At 43.1% G+C, this 19,366-nt stretch overlaps 1 protein-coding gene across 8 annotated transcripts in view; it reads left to right on the top strand.

The window, feature by feature from the left end:
• Window positions 1-19,366, top strand: part of LOC110534626 (uncharacterized) — a 168,433-nt gene that overhangs the window by 70,434 nt on the left and 78,633 nt on the right. For 2 of the 8 annotated variants that reach the window (XM_090187482.1, XM_090187479.1), the window contains exons 1-3: window positions 8,223-10,957; window positions 14,260-14,390; window positions 14,751-14,766. In XM_090187482.1, the coding sequence (XP_090043608.1) occupies window positions 10,705-10,957; window positions 14,260-14,390; window positions 14,751-14,766 (400 nt within the window). In that variant the 5' untranslated portion in view covers window positions 8,223-10,704. Of the gene's footprint in view, window positions 1-120; window positions 1,886-8,222; window positions 10,958-14,259; window positions 14,391-14,750; window positions 14,767-14,994; window positions 15,001-19,366 lie in introns of those variants that run through there. The other 6 variants (XM_090187487.1, XM_090187488.1, XM_090187486.1 and 3 more) reach the window with 5 other exon arrangements.

The raw sequence follows: 19,366 nt of genomic DNA, 5'->3' as shown, positions 1-19,366 counted from the left end.
GCAAGGCTTTCTTCAGCTATTGACTTGCGTACATGCACATCTACCATAGGGGAGCTTGTTTGACTTCCCTACGACATTGTTATCCAATTTAAGTAATAACCTCATCTCTTCTTGTGTCAGTCTGCAGATGCAGGTCCTGGGGTAAAGCAGGAGAGGTCTGAAGGAGAGGAGGACCCACGTCACAGCAGAGTCAACCAGACTAGAGCGGCTGAAGTGCACTCTGTAGCCACGGAGGACCCCGCCACAGTGCAGCCCAGGGCCCAACGCAGCGTCACGGAGGTCAGAGACAGACACAAGTCAGAGACAGACACAGAGACTTTAACTGTAACACAAAGGCTTTTACACATAGGATCTGACCACAGATCAGACCCAGAGCGACTGGGGCTGGGGCCACTGGGCTGTCCTCCTGCTCCCGGTTCAGAGTATTTACTTTACGGTAACCCAAGCATGAGGGCTGTTAATTCCCATCCGGACTCAGGTGACGCATCAGAGATTGGCAATGATCCATCTTGTTCTTACGCTACAGAGATGGACCCTGGCAACATGCGTTTGGGTTTAGAGACACACACTGATCTGTCTAGAGGGAACTGGAACCGGTACAGTAGTAGTGTATACTCTGAAGGGTGCCTAGATGAGAAAGGGGAGGGTCTGGTTGTAGAGGAAGTGACTGTGAAAGTGGAGGGCGACGATCCTCCCACATGGAATGCAGATAGTCACCTAGGAGACGGACACTCACAGGGCGGAGATTTCTTAGATTACAGGGGAAGCTTAGAGACAAATCAAAGTGTTGCGACCCACTCCCCTTTACACGCACTCAGGGATCACGACCCAGTGTCCACGTCGATGGGGCCTTCCGATTCACACGGCCGCGTTCTTTTCGATCAGGTATTGAAATCAAACGACAGGGCTAGAGCCCAGGCTCTGGGAGAGGGAGAAACATTAGGCGGTAGTAAAGAGAAACGGTTCCTCTGCAGGTTCTGTAACAAAGGCTTCAGCTGTCCCCAGAAGGTGGAGATCCACCAGAGGGTCCACACAGGGGTGAAACCCTTCAGCTGTACCCAGTGTCACATGTGCTTCGCCCAGGCTGGCAACCTGAAGAGGCACCAGAGGGTCCACACAGGAGTGAAACCCTTCAGCTGTACCCAGTGTCCCATGTGCTTTGCCCAGGCTGGTGACCTGAAGAGGCACCAGAGGGTTCACACAGGGGAAAAACCCTACAGCTGTACCCAGTGTCCCATGCGCTTCGCCCAGGCTGGTCACCTGAAGATGCACCTGAAGGTCCACACGGGAGAAAGGCCATTTGCCTGTACGCACTGCGGGAAGAGGTTCTCAGAGAGGAGCTACCTCAGGATACACCAGCAGAAAAAACATTCCACTCTATAAAATATAAAGTTACCATTCCAATCGATAGCTTCTGATGTTTAGATCCTACCCTTCATTAAAGACAAAGATTAATTGTCATTGTTGTCAACCGAAAAGACCCACAGGTGCATTTGGAATAATGAGAGTAACAGATTTCAGTGTTTAATATACCTGAGTAGAATATTGCATCCAGACATTGTGATACATTGTATAATACTGTATGATATACTGTATAACCCTAAAAAAGTCTGTTACATAGTGTTTGTACTGTGTAGGATATGATGTTCACAAATGCCTGTTTCATTACTTCCATTCAACTACTATTTTTTCCCCCCAAGACACTTTTAATGAGAAAACGAATGCAGTTTATTCACTTCATGCAGAGGTTTAGTTGAGACGTGTATGTGTGGTTTTCATATGGTGTATTTAACGACTTCCTCCCGGGATTGAACTTTTTCTGTTGTAAAGTGATATCCCAAGTATAAATACAAGTCTAAATAAATAAAAAATGTTTTGAGCAAAAGTTTTTGGGAACACAACTGCAAACTTCAAGGAGTAGGGCATTCAAGGAGTTGGTTTGATAGGAAGTTGCGATACCATCTGCCTAGTGAACAAAAGAGGAAAGCCCACCCACTTGTGCTATGTCCTGGACCACCTATTGAGATGTGCCTTTTAAGTAAATCCGCTGTTAAATGAGGTGAAAAGGAGACTGGATTGCCACCTTAACACTTGTTCATGTTTAATAAACACAAAATTAGACTTTTCATTCTAAGACTCATTGAGACTCTCTTTAGTATACATCACATCCCATCTCACCCTATTCTGCATACACCCGACAGCGCTTTATAACCATTATAGACTTACTTAATATAGGCAGACTTACCCACACACTAACAACTACTGTATATGTCAAAATAGTTTTCAGGTTTGTCTGATGACTTTTGATTTATCATAGCCAACTTATTTTTACCCACAACATCATATTTATGTCCACCACAATGGGTTTTACAACAATGAAGTCATTCTGTAACTGCAGTATAGGACTCAAAAGTAGTGGGGATGGGTAAACACTCCATGTTGAAAGAGTGTTAATCTGTGTGTGTACGTACCTGAGGGAGTGTATGTCTGTGTAATCTGTATCACCTCTCTTCCAGGAGGAGGAGGGTGTGAGGTCTAGACTACACCTCCTCCTGAACCCACAGAGGAAACACACACAGTCACACTGAGGTGAGCCATTGTAAACAATTGTCTGTATGGTATTAAGTCAGGTCCAATATCCACAAAGCAACTCAGAGTAGAAATGCTGATCTAGGATCAGATTTGCCTTTTAGATAATTATGAATAAGACTATGTAGACAGGTGGGGACCAGATCCTTGATCAGCACTTCTACTCGGAGACTCTTTGCGGATATGGGACCATGCTTTTGAATTATCAAACCATTAAAGAGTGTCAAGTAATCAAATCATCTATCACTTTTCCAAATCAATTACCATGTTTGCATAATACTCATTGCAACCCCTCATTTCCCAATCAGAAGATGCTCCATAGCAGGGTGCTCATATCAGATTTCTTGATCCCACATCCTCTCACTCTGTATCTCTTACAGTCAGTAGACATGGAGGATGGGAAGCCTGATCTGCTGCTGGTCAAAGAGGAGACAATAGAAGACAGACCAGAGAACATTGACCTGCTGAGTGGACTAAAGATGGGGGAGCAAGGTAAGTGAGAAATACATATAACCTACATACAGTAATAGAGCTTCAATGCGATGCCATCTTCGATTCCCAGACCGGTGCAGCCAAGGGCCCAAAGCACATCAGCAAGCAGGCCAGGACCAGAGGCGACATAGTGGAGGGGGGATGCGGTGGGATTATTTAAGATACTCTTTGTAGAGGTAGAGTTTCAGATGTTTTCGGGAAGATGGGCAAGGATTCTGCTGGCCTAGCTTCAGGACGAAGCTGGTTCAGGGAATAAAATTAACACCTGCTACACCGGTAGATTAGATTTAGGTATTGGCGGGTAAGAATTTCTATTTCACCAGCCACGTTGGCGGGTGGTCAATTTCCAGTGCCAGCATTACATTTACAAATAAAAATAGTCAAACATCAAGTATGAGCAGATCTGTTTTGTTTCATAGCTGCTAATCGCACAAAGAAATAAGAATCCTATATCCCACCTCGCGCAGAAACACTGCCTGGCTGGGGAGCTGTGTGCACTGACTGAAGTGCTGAGAGATTCATTTTTAGAGGCGCTGCACACAGGCATAAAAGTGTCTAATTTACTCAAAAGTCTACAAAGTGAGACTTTGTCCTCGTGTTTCTTGGCTATTTACACTGTTTTGTTCACAAGCTCGGTTGTATTTCAACATTACTTTGATTCTGCTACTTCAATTGATAGTGAAGAGACACCCTAGTCAGATCCCAAATCTCACACGCACACAAACACACCTGGCACAACTCGAGTGGCCCCGATACCACGGTTAACCTCCCCCTTTAAGGGGCAGGTGAACATTTTGTCTCTGATATTTTGGTTAAAAGACTCAGGTCACAAAATGTTGTATGAAGTTGAGCAAAATACCACATTACTTCATACTAATACATTTCTTGTTTTAAAACATCACAAATCATGGTCATCTGTTTTATTGTTGTTGATGTATTTGTATCCTGTAGCACAAACTCAAAAAGATTCTGGGACACTGTAAAGTCCATGGAGAATAAGAGCACCTCCTCCCAGCTGCCCACTGCACTGAGGGTAGGAAACACTGTCGCCACCGATAAATCCACTATAATTGAGAATTTCAATAAGCATTTTTCTACGGCTGGCCATGCTTTCCACCTGGCTACCCCTGCCCCGATCAACAGCCCTCCACCCCCCACAGCAACTCGCCCAAGCCTCCACCACTTCTCCTTCACCCAAATCCAGATAGCTGATGTTCTGAAAGAGCTGCAAAATCTGGACCCCTACAAATCAGCCGGGCTAGACAATCTGGACCCTCTCTTTCTAAAATGATCTGCCAAAATTGTTGCAACCCCTATTACTAGCATGTTCAACCTCTCTTTCGTATCGTCTGAGATTCCCACAGGTTGGAAAGCTGCCGCGCTCATCCCCCTCTTCAAAGGGGGGAAAACTCTAGACCCAAACTGCTACAGACGTATATCTATTCTACCATGCCTTTCTAATGTCTCCGAAAGCCAAGTTAACAAACAGATTACCGACCATTTCGAATCCCACCGTACCTTCTCCGCTATGCAATCTGGTTTCAGAGCTGGTCATGGGTGCACCTCAGCCACGCTCAAGGTCCTTAACGATATCATAACCACCATCGATAAGAGACATTACTGTGCAGCCGTATTTCATCGACGTGGCTAAGGCTTTCGACTCTGTCAATCACAACATTCTTATTGGCACACTCAACTGACTTGGTTTCTCAAACGATTGCCTCGCCTGGTTCACCAATTATTTCTCAGAGTTCAGTGTGTCAAATCGGAGGGCCTGTTGTCCGGACCTCTGGCAGTTTCTATGGGGGTGCCACAGGGTTCAATTCTCGGGCCGACTCTCTTCTCTGTATATATCAATGATGTCGCTCTTGCTGCTGGTGATTCTTTGATCCACCTCTACGCAGACGACACCATTCTGTATACCTCTGGCCCTTCTTTGGACACTGTATTAACTAACCTCCAGACGAGCTTCAATGCCATACAACTCTCCTTCCGTGGCCTCCAACTGCTATTAAATGCAAGTAAAACTAAATGCATGCTCTTCACCCGATCACTGCCCGCCCGTCCAGCATCACTACTCTGGACGGTTCTGACTTAGAATATGTGGACAACTACAAATACCTAGGTGTCTGGTTAGACTGTAAACTCTCCTTCCAGACTCATATTAAACATCTCCAATCCAAAATTAAATCTAGAATTGGATTCCTATTTCGCAAAAAAACATCCTTCACTCATGCTGCCAAACATACTCTTGTAAAACTGACCATCCTACCGATCCTCGACTTCAGCGATGTCATTTATAAAATAGCCTCCAACACTCTACTCAACAAATTGGATGCAGTCTATCACAGTGCCATCCGTTTTGTCACCAAAGCCCCATATACTACCCACCACTGCAACCTGTATGCTCTCGTTGCCTGGCCCTCGCTTCATATTTGTCGCCAAACCCACTGGCTCCAGGTCATTTACAAGTCTCTGCTAGGTAAAGCCCCATCTTATCTCAGCTCACTGGTCACCATAGCAGCACCCACCCGTAGCACGCGCTCCAGCAGGTATATCTCACTGGTCACCCCCAAAGCTAATTCTTACTTTGGCCGCCTTTCCTGCCAGTTGACTGCTGCCAATGACTGGAACAAACTGCAAAAATCACTAAAGCTGGAGACTCTTACCTCCCTCACTAGCTTTAAGCACCAGCTGTCAGAGCAGCTCACAGATCACTGCACCTGTACATAGCCCATCTGTAAATAGCCCATCCAATCTACCTCATCCCCATACTGTATTTATTTATTGCGCTCCTTTGCTTCTTGTACATTAATCTTCTGCACATTCTACCATTCCAGTGTTTAATTGCTATATTGTAATTACATTGCCACCATGGCTTATTTATTGCCTTACCTCCCTTATCCTACCTCATTAGCACATGCTGTATATAGACTTTTCTACTGTATTATTGATTGTATGCTTGTTTATTCCATGTGTAACTCTGTTGTTGTATGTGTCGAACTGCTTTGCTTTATCTTGGCCAGGTCACAGTTGTAAATGAGAACTTGTTCTCAACTAGCCTACCTGGTTAAATAAAGGTGATTTTTTTATTTTTATGTAATGATAAAAAATCAGAGTGCCTGGTACATTTTTTTAATCTACCTGTCACTGTGGCTTGTGGTCCAAAAACTACATTTTAAGCCCTGTACTGGTTCCACCATTTGGGTTTCAGGACAAAGAAGAGCTTGGAATGGGCTGATCGGTTGCTGCCCTCCCGTAGGGGTGGGAGGGCCAAGAGACCAGAGATGGCAGAACAGAGTACTCGGGTTGAGGTTGTAGGGTTTGAGCATAGCCTGAAGGTAGAGAGGGGCAGTTCACCTTGCTGCTCCATAGGCAAGTACCATGGTGTTGTAGTGGATGCGATATTGGACTGGAAGCCAGTGGAGTATGCAGAGGAGTGGTGTGACATGGGAGAATTTGTGAAGGTTGAACACCAGCCCTGCTGCAGCGTTCTTTATAAGGATTTGATGGCACAAGCGGCGAGCCCCGCTGTCAGAGAGTTGTAGTCCAGACGGTGTCGAAGACAGTGCATAAATCAAGGATGATGAGAACAGAGGAGAGAGAGTCAGCTTTCGCAGTGCAGAGAGCCTCCGTGACACAGAGAAGAGCAGTCTCGGTTGAGTGACAGCGAGAGAGTTCGTCAGAGACAGCACACTAGTGTTTTGTAAAGAAAATAAGGAATACCGGTCTGTAGTTTTACGTCTGATGGGTCAGGTGTCAGTTTCTTGAGGATGTGACGACTCTGGCCATTTTGAAGTGAAGAGGGGACACAGCCAGTGGTCAGGGATGAGGGAAGTGAGGTCTCCAGAGATGGTCTGGAGAAGGGAGTTGAGCGGGCAGGTTGTTGGGCGGCCGGACCTCACTAGTCGCAGAATTTCATCTGGAGAGAGAGGGGAGAAGGAGTAGGAGTAGGGTAGTTCTGTATGAGTGGGACCAGTGGACTCAATAGATTGAGTGAATGAGGAGCGGATGTCATCAACCTTTATTTCAAAGTGATTGACAAAGTTATCCGCAGCAAAGGGGGGTGGACAATTAAGGAGGGAGGAGACGGTGGAAAATAGTTTCCTAGCGTTAGAAATTTAGAGTGATAGGGTTTGAAATTTAGAGTGATAAAGTGACTTTTGCAGTGGATACAGAGTAAGAGGAGGAAGTGAAAGGATGATAGGTCCTCCGGAAGTTTAGTTTTCCTCTATTTTCGCTCAGCTGCCCACAGATCTGTTCTCTAAGCACGCAATGAGTCACTCAGCTACGGAGCAGAAGGAAAGGACCGAGTCTTCCAGGAGGAAAAGGGACAGTGCGAGTCATAGAATGCGGAAAGGGAGGATAGTAAAGGGTCAACGAGGCAGAATCAAGAGTCAGGAGGGAGAAGGATTTAGCAGAAGGGAGAGATGATAGGAGAGGAGTGAGTTGTGGGAGAGAGAGAAGATTGTGACAGCGCATGACCATCTAGGTAGGGGCTAAGTGACTAGGGTTGGAGAAGAGGGAGATAGAAAAGGAAACAAAGTAGTCAGAGACCTGGAAGGGGGTTGCCGTGAGATTTGTAGGTGAACAGCCTCTGGTAAATATGAGGTCAAGTGTATTGCATGCCTTGTTGAGTGGGAGGGGACTGGGAAAGGGTGATGTCAAAGGGAGGGGAAAGAAAGAGTTGTAAAGAAATTAATCGAAGGCAGACGTCGGGAGGTTGAAGTCACCCAGTACAAAGAGCGGTGAGCCATTGTCAGAAAATGAGTTTATCAAGGGGTCAAGTTCATTGAGGAACTCAAAGGGCACTTGGTGAGCGATTGATGACAACAATGGTATTGTTGCACACAGGGGAGAAATCCAACACCTGTCCCCAGTGTGAGAAGAGGGTCTCCCTCCAGCACTACCTTAAGAGGCACCAGAGGGTTTATACAGAGGAGAAGCCCTACAACTGCTGAGTGTGAGAAGAGATTCTCCCACCAGCAACAGCTGCAAATGCACCTGTATGTTCACACAGGAGAAAGGCTGTTCACCTGTATGCATTGCGGGAAGAGGTTCTCAGAGAGGGCAACCTTGTGATATTCCAGCAGAAAATGCACACAGCCCATGAATAGTGTAATATGTAGTACTCGTTTTTTTTGTTTAATTATTTTGGATGTATAGAGAACTGGATGAGGTGAACTGAGGAAAGAATGAATGTGATGAGGCAGAGTCAATTATATGGTGATGGTGTCTGTAAAAATGCTTCACTGATGAAGTGACAACCTTGTCCTGTTGTTTGATGCTAGTGTTTTATAATGAGATGAATGTGCCTTAATTCATGTTTACTTGGGATAAAGTAGTGAAGCTGTGTGTAACATAATGTTGAACCTTTTTTAAAGTATTCTAAAATGTATTTTATTAAAGCGAGGGTACCATAATTTACAGAAAATGTCAAGTGCTACCAGTGAGAGAAGTATAATAACTTGTGACAAATAGATTGAGGTCCCTCAATTTGTAAGGTCCCTCAACCGAGCAACCATTTTGTTGAAATTAAATACAAAATTGACTCTGTGCTGACTGACTTGGTTATTTTTGTATAATTGCAGGAACTGAGGAACCCTTATCAGTCAAACCAGAACATGATACTTACTTCTTGAATCTGTCACACCCTGATCTGTTTCACCTGTCTTTGTGATTGTCTCCACCCACCTCCAGGTGTCACCTGTTTTCCCATTAGTCCCTTGGTACTTATTCGTGTGTTCCCTGCTTTTCTGTTGACAAACAAGAAGACCTGGTAAGTCAACCAGTGTGGTCTTTTCACCTGTTCTCCTGCTTTTTCCTTCACTCTGTTTTTGCTAGTTCTCCCGGTTTTGACCCTTGCCTGCATTGACTCTGAACCCACCTACCTGACCATTCTGCCTGCCGTTCTGTACCTTCTGGACTCTGACCTGGTTTTTGATCTTTTGCCTGTCCATGACCATTCTCATGCCTACACCTTGGATTATAATAAATGTCAGAGACTCAAACCATTTGCCTCCTGTGTCTGCATCGTGCCCTTATAGAATAAACACATATGGCCATTTTAATAAACTCAATTTTCTCCATATCATTAGGTACTTGAATCACAGTGTTAGTTTGGCTTGCCTGTGATTAACATTTTATAATATGTTTCTGTGTGTATAGTAAAGAGTTTCTTACATTGCTTTCAGAAAGTATACACAACCCTTGACTTTTTCCACATTTTGTTGTGTTACAGCCTGAATTTAAAATGGATTTTTTTGTCACTAGCCTTACACACAATGTCAAAGTGGAACTATGTTTACACATTTTTATAAATTAATTAAATTAAAAGATGAAATGTCTTCCGTCAATAAGTATTCAACCCTTTTTGTTATGGCTATATAAGTTCAAGAGTAAACAAACATGTGCTTAACAAGTCACATGTTGCATGGACTCACTCTGTGTGCAGTAATAATGTTAAACATGATTTTTGACTGACACCCTCATCTCTGTACCCCACACAATTATTTGTTTAGGTCTCTCAATCGAGCAATGAATTTCAGACACAGATTCAACCACAAAGACCAGACCAAGGAGGTTTTCCAATACCTTGCAAATAAAGGCAACTATTGGTTTTCTTTCTCCTCCTGGCGGCAGACTGATTCATTCTCAATAAGTGTGACGTTCGCGTGCTTCAATGATGTCAGACAGTGGTATGCAAGTGCTTGGAAATACCTTAGAAGGCATAGCTTACATGTCTCGTATGTTTTTTTATACAATCCAAGCAAAAGCTAGTTATTACTGTGGTCCAAGTGTTTTGAAATTCAAAATGTCCCATGTACTGTAAATCTCCCATATTTGTTGTGTGTATTATTGCTATGAATCCCCCATGGCTGTAGCAAACATTGCCACTAAGCAATTGACTTACTCAGCCACACACTGTTGGCTGTTTTTATACTGATGTACTTCAGTCACCATGTCACCGTTTTTAGAGACAGTAAACCTAGGCTAGAACAAGGACGGTTGTAATCATTAGTCCAAACAGTTGTGCAAATAAAACGAGTGTTTCTAATGGACAAATGCAGGTATGTCCCCATTCTTTTTACAGTCCATGTAGGTCCCTCCGTTTCGTTCCATTTGAGAAACGTTTTGCAACAGAATCGGCGTAGTGAATATAATAAAAAACAAATTAATACGGCCCAGCTGAATATTTACCTTACTGATGTGATGTAGATGGAATCAAGTAATTCATTGTATTCTACAATATTCTCTAACACACTGTTCTTTATAAACAAGTCTGCTCTGCGTTTGAAAGATACTGATCATGTGAAATGTGATGTGTAATAAGCAGTACCGTAAATCAAAGAACAGCGCGCATTCTTTTTTCATTTAACCGCACCCTTTAACTATGAAGCCAACCAATAAGATCCTTAAACGGAAGTGAACAGTGACCAATAATAATTTAGCCACTTAACGTTTTAGTTATTTAGGCGTTTGTTAATACCGGGGAACTCAAAATATGACTTATTTAACTTCCCAGCATCACATATTTACCCCCAAGTGGTGTTTAATTCGTGTTTGAGAAAGCACTTGTTGATATATGTTATCTAGGTAATGGTATTTAGCTAGCTGCTAAGAATGGCTAACTGTAACGATATGGTTTTTCACACTCAAATAGCCTCCATCATGGAGGTTCTAGCGAATACAGCCGTGGCAGAGATCTGTAAACTCGTAGATGACGACTATGCAGTGTTTCGTTTGGAAATAACTCAAAGCCAGAAAGAAAACAGGGCATTGCGGAGGAAGCTACAGCTACTGGAACTGAAGGTGGCACGGGAACGCCGTCCCAGTAGTGCCAAGATCCTCGAGCGATACAGAGGAATGGCAAGAGGTACATTTTGCAGAAGGCCGAGGCTGCTGTCGCCCGGTTTCCCATGTGTTCAGATGTCTTACCAATAATTGGGTCTTGGTCAGTTTTGGATAGTACCGAAAAATTCCCATTATTACTTAGCTACCCATCTTGCGCTAAGACACTATCGTATTCTAACCAGATGCGCGAGACTTTTGGATAAAGAATTAAAGCAGTTAGCGCCGCTGCCACGAATAAACGTTCATAGTTGTTGTAACCAAAATATATTTTGGGGATGCTTACAATGTTTATATTATAGTTTGACCAGACACTAATAATATATTTGGTAGATATCTTTGTAAAATATATATTTTGGATGCATCACTTGTTAGCTAGAATGCTAACGCTCATTGACATCTGCTGTAGTAAAGTTAGCCAAAGAGCCATTTTACTGTTTGAAGTGTTTTGAAAAAGTGTAATGCAGTTGATTTGTGATGAGACAACCATTACATTAAAAAGGTCCAATGCCGCCGTTATCTTAATATCAAATCATTTCTGGGTAACAATTAAGTACCTTGCTGTGATTGTTTTAATTTGAAATTATAAAAAATAATAGATTCTTAGCAAAGAGCAATTTCTCAAGCAAGGATTTTGCCAGGACTGTCGGAGTGGGGAGAGAAACAGAAAATGTGTTATTGGCAAAGCGGTTTGGAACTCCACTTCAGATTGGTCTAAAGGAAAAATCCACCCAAAACCACTCATTCCTATAATTTAATATGTGAGAACAATATTTGTGAACAAATGTTTCATTTTTCCATTATAATAAGATTGGTAGCAACATGTGGAAATCTGTTACAGCTCAAGTGGACTACAAAACTCAAAATGCAATGCTCTCTCTTTGGGCTGGCTAGCTAGGTAGCTAGCTAGTAAATGTAGCTACACACAATAATACCAAAGTCAATATCATGTGAAGTAGTTGGCAAACTGTAAAATCGCCTAAACAAACTGCACTATCATTTTAGGAGTCTACAGTCTCACTTTGTTAAACCTGCAGATCGTTGTGCCTCAGAGTGGAGTCTGACATAAACATCGGCACCATGCAATGCACACAGAACTGAAGAGGCAGACAAATAGGATACATTTGGTAGACCCTCTGTTAAATTACAAATTTGAGCGAAGACAACCTCCCGCGTTTACATCTGACAGTATTGAAATCTGACATGCATGATATAAGATTTCGCAATCTAAAAGTCGTAGTCCTATTAACTTCCAGTGGAGTAACAGCGGCTTTATTGCAACGCAAAATCATACTGGTCGAATTCCTGCCTGCTTGAATGGCAATAGCTCAGATACACATGAAAATATGCAGGGAATGGATAGAATATCGCCAAGAGATGCACAAAAACAATATTACTTTCAAAATGGGTTAATCTTTACTTTGACTAATGTTACCAGGCAGGCCACCAAAACAGGCTGAACATTTCAGACGGTCTTTTCAAACAGCTCTTACACTAAAAGGGATTATCATAATTTTCACAAATTTACAGTACCATTCTAACCTCAGTGTGGATATACAGTACCAGTCAAAAGTTTGGACACCTACTCATTCAAGGGTTTTTCTTTATTTTGACTATTTTCTACATTGGGGAATAATAGTGAAGACAAACTATGGAATCATGTAGTAAACAAAAAAGTGTTAAATCAAAAAATATATTTTAGATTCTTCAAACAGCCTTGCACCCTATTGGCATTCTCCCAACCAGCTTCATTAATAATTATTTTCAAACAGTCTTGGGAGTTCCCACATATGCTGAGCACTTGTTGGCTGCTTTTCCGTCACACTGCAGTACAACTCATCCCAAACCATCTCAATTGGGTTGAGGTCGGGGGATTGTGGAGGCCAGGTCATCTGATGCAGCACTCCATCACTCTCCTTCTTGGTCAAATAGCCCTTACACAGCCTGGAGGTGTGTTTTGGGTCATGATCCTGTTGAAAAACAAATGATAGTGGGACTAAGCGCAAACCAGATGGGATGGTGTATTGCTGCAGAATGCTGTGGTAGCCATGCTGGTTAAGTGTGCCTTATTCTAAATAAATCACAGACCGTGTCACCAGCAAAGCACCATCACACCACCTCCTCCATGCTTCACGGTGGGAACTACACATGCGGAGATCATCCATTCAACTACTCTGCGTCTCACAAAGACATGGCGTTTGGAACCAAAAATCTCACATTTTGAATCGTCAGATCAAAGGACAGATTTCCACTGGTCTAATGTCCATTGCTCGTGTTTATTGGCCCAAGCAAGTCTCTTATTATTGGTGTCCTTTAGTAGTGGTTTCTTTGCAGCAATTTGACCATGAAGGCCTGATTCACACAGTCTCCTCTGAACAGTTGATGTGGAGATGTCTGTTGAACGCTGTGAAGAATTTCTTTCGGCTGGTAACTGTAATGAACTTATCCTCTGCGGGACTTATCCTCTGAGGTGACTCTGCGTCTTCCTTTCCTGTGGCAGTCCTCATGAGAGCCAGTTTCATCATAGCACTTGAGGATTCTTGCGACTGCACCTGAAGAAACGTTCAAAGTTCTTAATTTTCCAGGTTGACTGACCTTCATGTCTTAAAGACTGTTGTTTCTCTTTGCGTATTTGAGCTGTTCTTGCCATAATATGGACTTGGTCTTTTACCAAAAATAGGACTATCTTCTGTATACCCACCCCTACCTTGTCACAACACAACTCATTGGCTCAAACACATTAAGAAGGAAAATAAATTCCAGAAATTAACTTAACGGCACAATTTAAATGCATTCCAGGTGACTACCTCATGAAGCTGGTTGAGAGAATGCGAAGAGTGTGCAAAGCTATCAAGGCAAAGGGTGGGTACTTTGAAGAATCCCAAATAAAACATTTTGATTTGTTGAACCCTTTTTTTGGTTACTACGTGTTTTCCATATGTGTTATTTCACAGTCTTCACTATTAAATAGTAAAAATAAAGAAAAAACCCTTGAATGAGTAAGTGTCCAAACTTTTGACTGGTACTGTGTGTGTGTGTGTGTGTGTGTATATATATATATATATAACAAAGAAAAATATTATTTTTGACTTCACTGGGCCTTTAAACAGGACGTGCACACAAGGCTTAAAATCCAATTATGATACAAAAGTAGTGTGAAATAAAAAATATTTACATATTTCATAATTGTATGTTTGTGTATTCTGAAAACTCCCACGTGTTCAGTAATTGCACGCATCGCCTTTATGGCATTGTTTGCAAACACAGAAAGAGGTCTATACCACAGTAGTTAACCTAACCACCTCTTTTCCTCATTCTTGCTCTCAGGTGAAGGACATCTCACTGGAGGGCACAGGGGCTTTGTGAAGCCAGTGGGACACAATACATGGAGAGATGACCAACCAATTACAGTTGATGAGGGGAGTGGAACCTCAACCCAGCATGTTATCGTGATAGAGGTCAGTGCAGGGCTCTCCAACATTGTTCCTGGGTGGCTGCAGTCCTGTAGGTTTTCACTCCAACCCTAATCTAGCGCACCGGATTCTAATAATCAATAAGCTGAATCGGGTTACTTAGATCTGGGGTTGGCGTGAACCTACAGAAGGGTATCTCTCAAAGGACAAGGTTGGAGAGCCCTGGCTTCATTTAGTGTTGCATTACAGTTACTTTGTAAATCAAATGTGGCCCATTCATTTCGGAAAGGCACCCTTCAGCCATTCACATGTACATCTACCATAGGGGAGCTTGTGAGACTTCCCTAAGACATTGTTATCCAATTCTACTCATGTACCGGTGATAACCTTCTCTCTTCTTGTTAGTCTGCAGAGGCTGCAGGTCCTGGGGTGAAGCTAGAGGGGTCTGAAGGAGAGGAGGACCCACGGCACAGGAGAGACATCCAGACTGGAGTCGAGGACCCTACCACCGCCTCAGCGCAGCCCAGGACTCGACGCAGTATCACGGAGGTCAGTGGAACGCTGACCGCCGTCCTCAAGTCAAAGACAGACACCAAGACTTTAACTGTAACTCACAGTCTCTTACATACAGGACATGACCACATATCAGACCCCGGTCTGGGGAGACTGGTCTGTCCTCCTGCTTCCAGCTCAGACTATTTACCGGTATTTCACCAGAGCCAGAGGCCTGTTCATTCCCGTGGGGATGGAGACACGTTAGATACTGGTGGTGATGATCCTACTTGTTCTTACACTACAGAGGACCCAGAGGACCTCAACATGCCCTTGGGTTTAGAGACACAGGCAGATCTGTCTATAGGGGACTGGAACCAGTACAGTAGTAGCGTGTACTCTGAAGGGTACTTAGATAAGAAAGGGGAGGGGCTGGTCATAGATGAAGTGACTGTGAAATTGGAGGGTGATGTCCCTCCCACATGGAATGCAGATCACCTAAGAGAAGGCCACTCGCAGGGCAGAGATTTCTTAGACTACAGGGAAAGCTTAGAGACAAATCCAAATGTTGCGACCCACTCCCCTTTACTCACGCTCAGAGAGCGCAACCCTGTGTCCACGCCGATGGGGTCTTCTGATTCACAAGGCCACATCCTTTTCGATCAGGTATTGAACTCAAACAGGGATAAAACCCAGGCTTGGGGAGGGGGAGCAACATCAGGCAATAGTAAAGAGAAACGGTTCCTCTGCATGTTCTGTAACAAAGGCTTCAGCTGCCCCCAGAAGGTGGAGATCCACCAGAGGGTCCACACAGGAGAGAAACCATTCAGCTGCACCCAGTGCCACATGCGCTTCACCGAGGCTGGCACCCTGAAGCGGCACCAGAGGGTCCACACAGGGGAGAAACCTTACAGCTGCCCCCAGTGTGAGAAGAGGTTCTCCCGCCAGGACAAACTGAAGAGGCACCTGAAGGTCCACACGGGAGAGAGGCCGTTCGCCTGTACGCACTGCGGGAAGAGGTTCTCAGAGAGGAGCTACCTCAGAATACATCAGGAAAAAACCCATTCCACTCTAACATAGAAAGTAACCATTCCATTTGATAGCTTCTAGATCAAAGCCACATTGAAGATAGACTTTCAATTTCCGCAACAACTAAGAGCGTTGGAAGTGCAAGGCCCAAACATTGGAATATACACAGTGCACAAAACATTAGGAACACATGACATGGACTGACCAGGTGAAAGCTATGGTCCCTTATTGATGTCACCTGTTATATCCACTTCAATTAGTGTAGATGAAGGGGAGGAGACGGGTTAAAGAAGGATTGTTAAGCCTTGAGACAATTGAGACATGGATTGTGTAGGTGTGCCATTCATAGGGTGAATTAGCAACACAAAATATTGAAGTGCCTTTGAACACTGGATGCAAATGACATCCAGCCAACTTGACACAACAGTGGGAAGCCTTCGAGTCAGCATGGGCCAGCATCCTTGTGGAATGCTTTTGACACCTTGTGGAGTCCATGCCCCAATGAATTAAGGCTGTTCTGAGGGTAAAATGGGGTGCAACTCAATATTAGGAAGGTCAAATCAAATTGTGTTTGTCACATGCGCCAAATACAACAGGTGTAGTGTAGACCTTAACCAACAATGCAGTTAAGAAAAACAAGTGTTAAGTAAACACTTTTAAATAACAAATCATAATTAAAGAGCAGCAGTAAAATAACAGTAGCGAGGCTGTTACTAACCAGTGCGGGGCCACAGGTTAGTCAAGGTCATATGTACATGTAGGTAGAGATAAAGTGACTATGCATAGATATATAAACAGAGTAAAAGAGTGGGTGCAAATAGACTGGGTAGCCATTTGATCAGCTGTTCAGGAGTCATATGGCTTGGGGGTAGAAACTGTTAAGCCTTTTGGACCTAGACTTGGTGCTCTGCTACCGCTTGCTGTGCGGTAGCAGAGAACAGGTGTACCTAATGTTTCGTAGACTCACTGTATAAGACATGTATAAGCCTAATGCATCTTTCATGACTTCCATTGAACTACTTCATTTTTCCCCCCAATATTATTTTGTGAAAATGAATACAATTCATCAGGTTCATGCAGCTCTGTAGTTGAGACAACGTGTGTGTGGTTTTCATAATGGTGTATTTAACTTGTTTGTTTAATAAACACAAAATGGGACTTAAGTCTGACGTTTGTTGAGATTCTCTTTTGTATACATCACACATACTTAAGTCACCCTATTCTGTGTAAACCTGACAGAGCTTTATAACCAATATATACAGTGCCTTGCGAAAGTATTCGGCCCCCTTGAACTTTGCAAACTTTTGCCACATTTCAGGCTTCAAACATAAAGATATAAAACTGTATTTTTTTGTGAAGAATCAACAACAAGTGGGACACAATCATGAAGTGGAACGACATTTATTGGATATTTCAAACTTTTTTAACAAATCAAAAACTGAAAAATTGGGCGTGCAAAATTATTCAGCCCCTTTACTTTCAGTGCAGCAAACTCTCTCCAGAAGTTCAGTGAGGATCTCTGAATGATCCAATGTTGACCTAAATGACTAATGATGATAAATACAATCCACCTGTGTGTAATCAAGTCTCCGTATAAATTCACCTGCACTGTGATAGTCTCAGAGGTCCGTTAAAAGCGCAGAGAGCATCATGAAGAACAAGGAACACACCAGGCAGGTCCGAGATACTGTTGTGAAGAAGTTTAAAGCCGGATTTGGATACAAAAAGATTTCCCAAGCTTTAAACATCCCAAGGAGCAATGTGCAAGCGATAATATTGAAATGGAAGGAGTACCAGATCACTGCAAATCTACCAAGACCTGGCTGTCCCTCTAAACTTTCAGCTCATACAAGGAGAAGACTGATCAGAGATGCAGCCAAGAGGCCCATGATCACTCTGGATGAACTGCAGAGATCTACAGCTGAGGTGGGAGACTCTGTCCATAGGACAACAATCAGTCGTATATTGCACAAATCTGGCCTTTATGGAAGAGTGGCAAGAAGAAAGCCATTTCTTAAAGATATCCATAAAAAGTGTTGTTTAAAGTTTGCCACAAGCCACCTGGGAGACATACCAAACATGTGGAAGAAGGTGCTCTGGTCAGATGAAACCAAAATTGAACTTTTTGGCAACAATGCAAAACGTTATGTTTGGCGTAAAAGCAACACAGCTGAACACACCATCCCCACTGTCAAACATGGTGGTGGCAGCATCATGGTTTGGGCCTGCTTTTCTTCAGCAGGGACAGGGAAGATGGTTAAAATTGATGGGAAGATGGATGGAGCAAAATACAGGACCATTCTGGAAGAAAATCTGATGGGAGTCTGCAAAAGACCTGAGACTGGGACGGAGATTTATCTTCCAACAAGACAATGATCCAAAACATAAAGCAAAATCTACAATGGAATGGTTCAAAAATAAACATATCCAGGTGTTATAATGGCCAAATCAAAGTCCAGACCTGAATCCAATCGAGAATCTGTGGAAAGAACTGAAAACTGCTGTTCACAAATGCTCTCCATCCAACCTCACTGAGCTCGAGCTGTTTTGCAAGGAGGAATGGGAAAAAATGTCAGTCTCTCGATGTGCAAAACTGATAGAGACATACCCCAAGCGACTTACAGCTGTAATCGCAGCAAAAGGTGGCGCCACAAAGTATTAACTTAAGGGGGCTGAATAATTTTGCACGCCCAATTTTTCAGTTTTTGATTTGTTAAAAAAGTTTGAAGTATCCAATAAATGTCGTTCCACTTCATGATTGTGTCCCACATGTTGTTGATTCTTCACAAAAAAATACAGTTTTATATCTTTATGTTTGAAGCCTGAAATGTGGCAAAAGGTCGCAAAGTTCAAGGGGGCCGAATACTTTCGCAAGGCACTGTACTTACTAAATATACCTACACATTACCACACACTAACAAACGCCTACTGTACACGTCAACATAGTTTAGTTAGGTTTGACTTAACCACATATTTATGGCCACCATGATGGGTTTAACTAGAATGAAGTCATTCTGTAACTACAGTATAGGACTCAAATATAGTGGGGATAGGTAAACACGCATACTTGCGAACATAAGCAACCATTTAAGTTTCTCTGGCTCAAAATGCGTATCAGCCAATTAAAACTGTTGATTTACTTACACGTGACAGAGCTCTGAATTGTACGTTGAACGCTTTGTACTGAACGACACGTTTCCCAAAAACGTTATTGTACGTTGTTTAACAGACTGTTTGGTGGGTGTGGCTTGAAGCAATGAGTGACTTATTTAAAAGGGCAGTGGCCATGCTGACTGCGTTCCACAACCCAACCCTTCCTCGTTTTTTAACTGGTCCTTCAGTACAGCATCGCTCCGTTCAACTGTACGTTCCAGAATGTAAAAACGTAGTGAATGGAGCACTGGTCCCATCAGATAACATGGCACACGTTAGCCCTATGCTTATCTCACCAGGTGGCAGATTATATCCTGTAACAAATTCTTCATAAGATCTATAAAGAT

Source organism: Oncorhynchus mykiss, chromosome 10 (assembly GCF_057628025.1).
Source record: "Oncorhynchus mykiss isolate SJ-2025 chromosome 10, ASM5762802v1, whole genome shotgun sequence".
Classification (NCBI taxonomy): Eukaryota; Metazoa; Chordata; class Actinopteri; order Salmoniformes; family Salmonidae; genus Oncorhynchus; species Oncorhynchus mykiss.
This window is presented reverse-complemented; position numbering and strand designations above follow the sequence as displayed.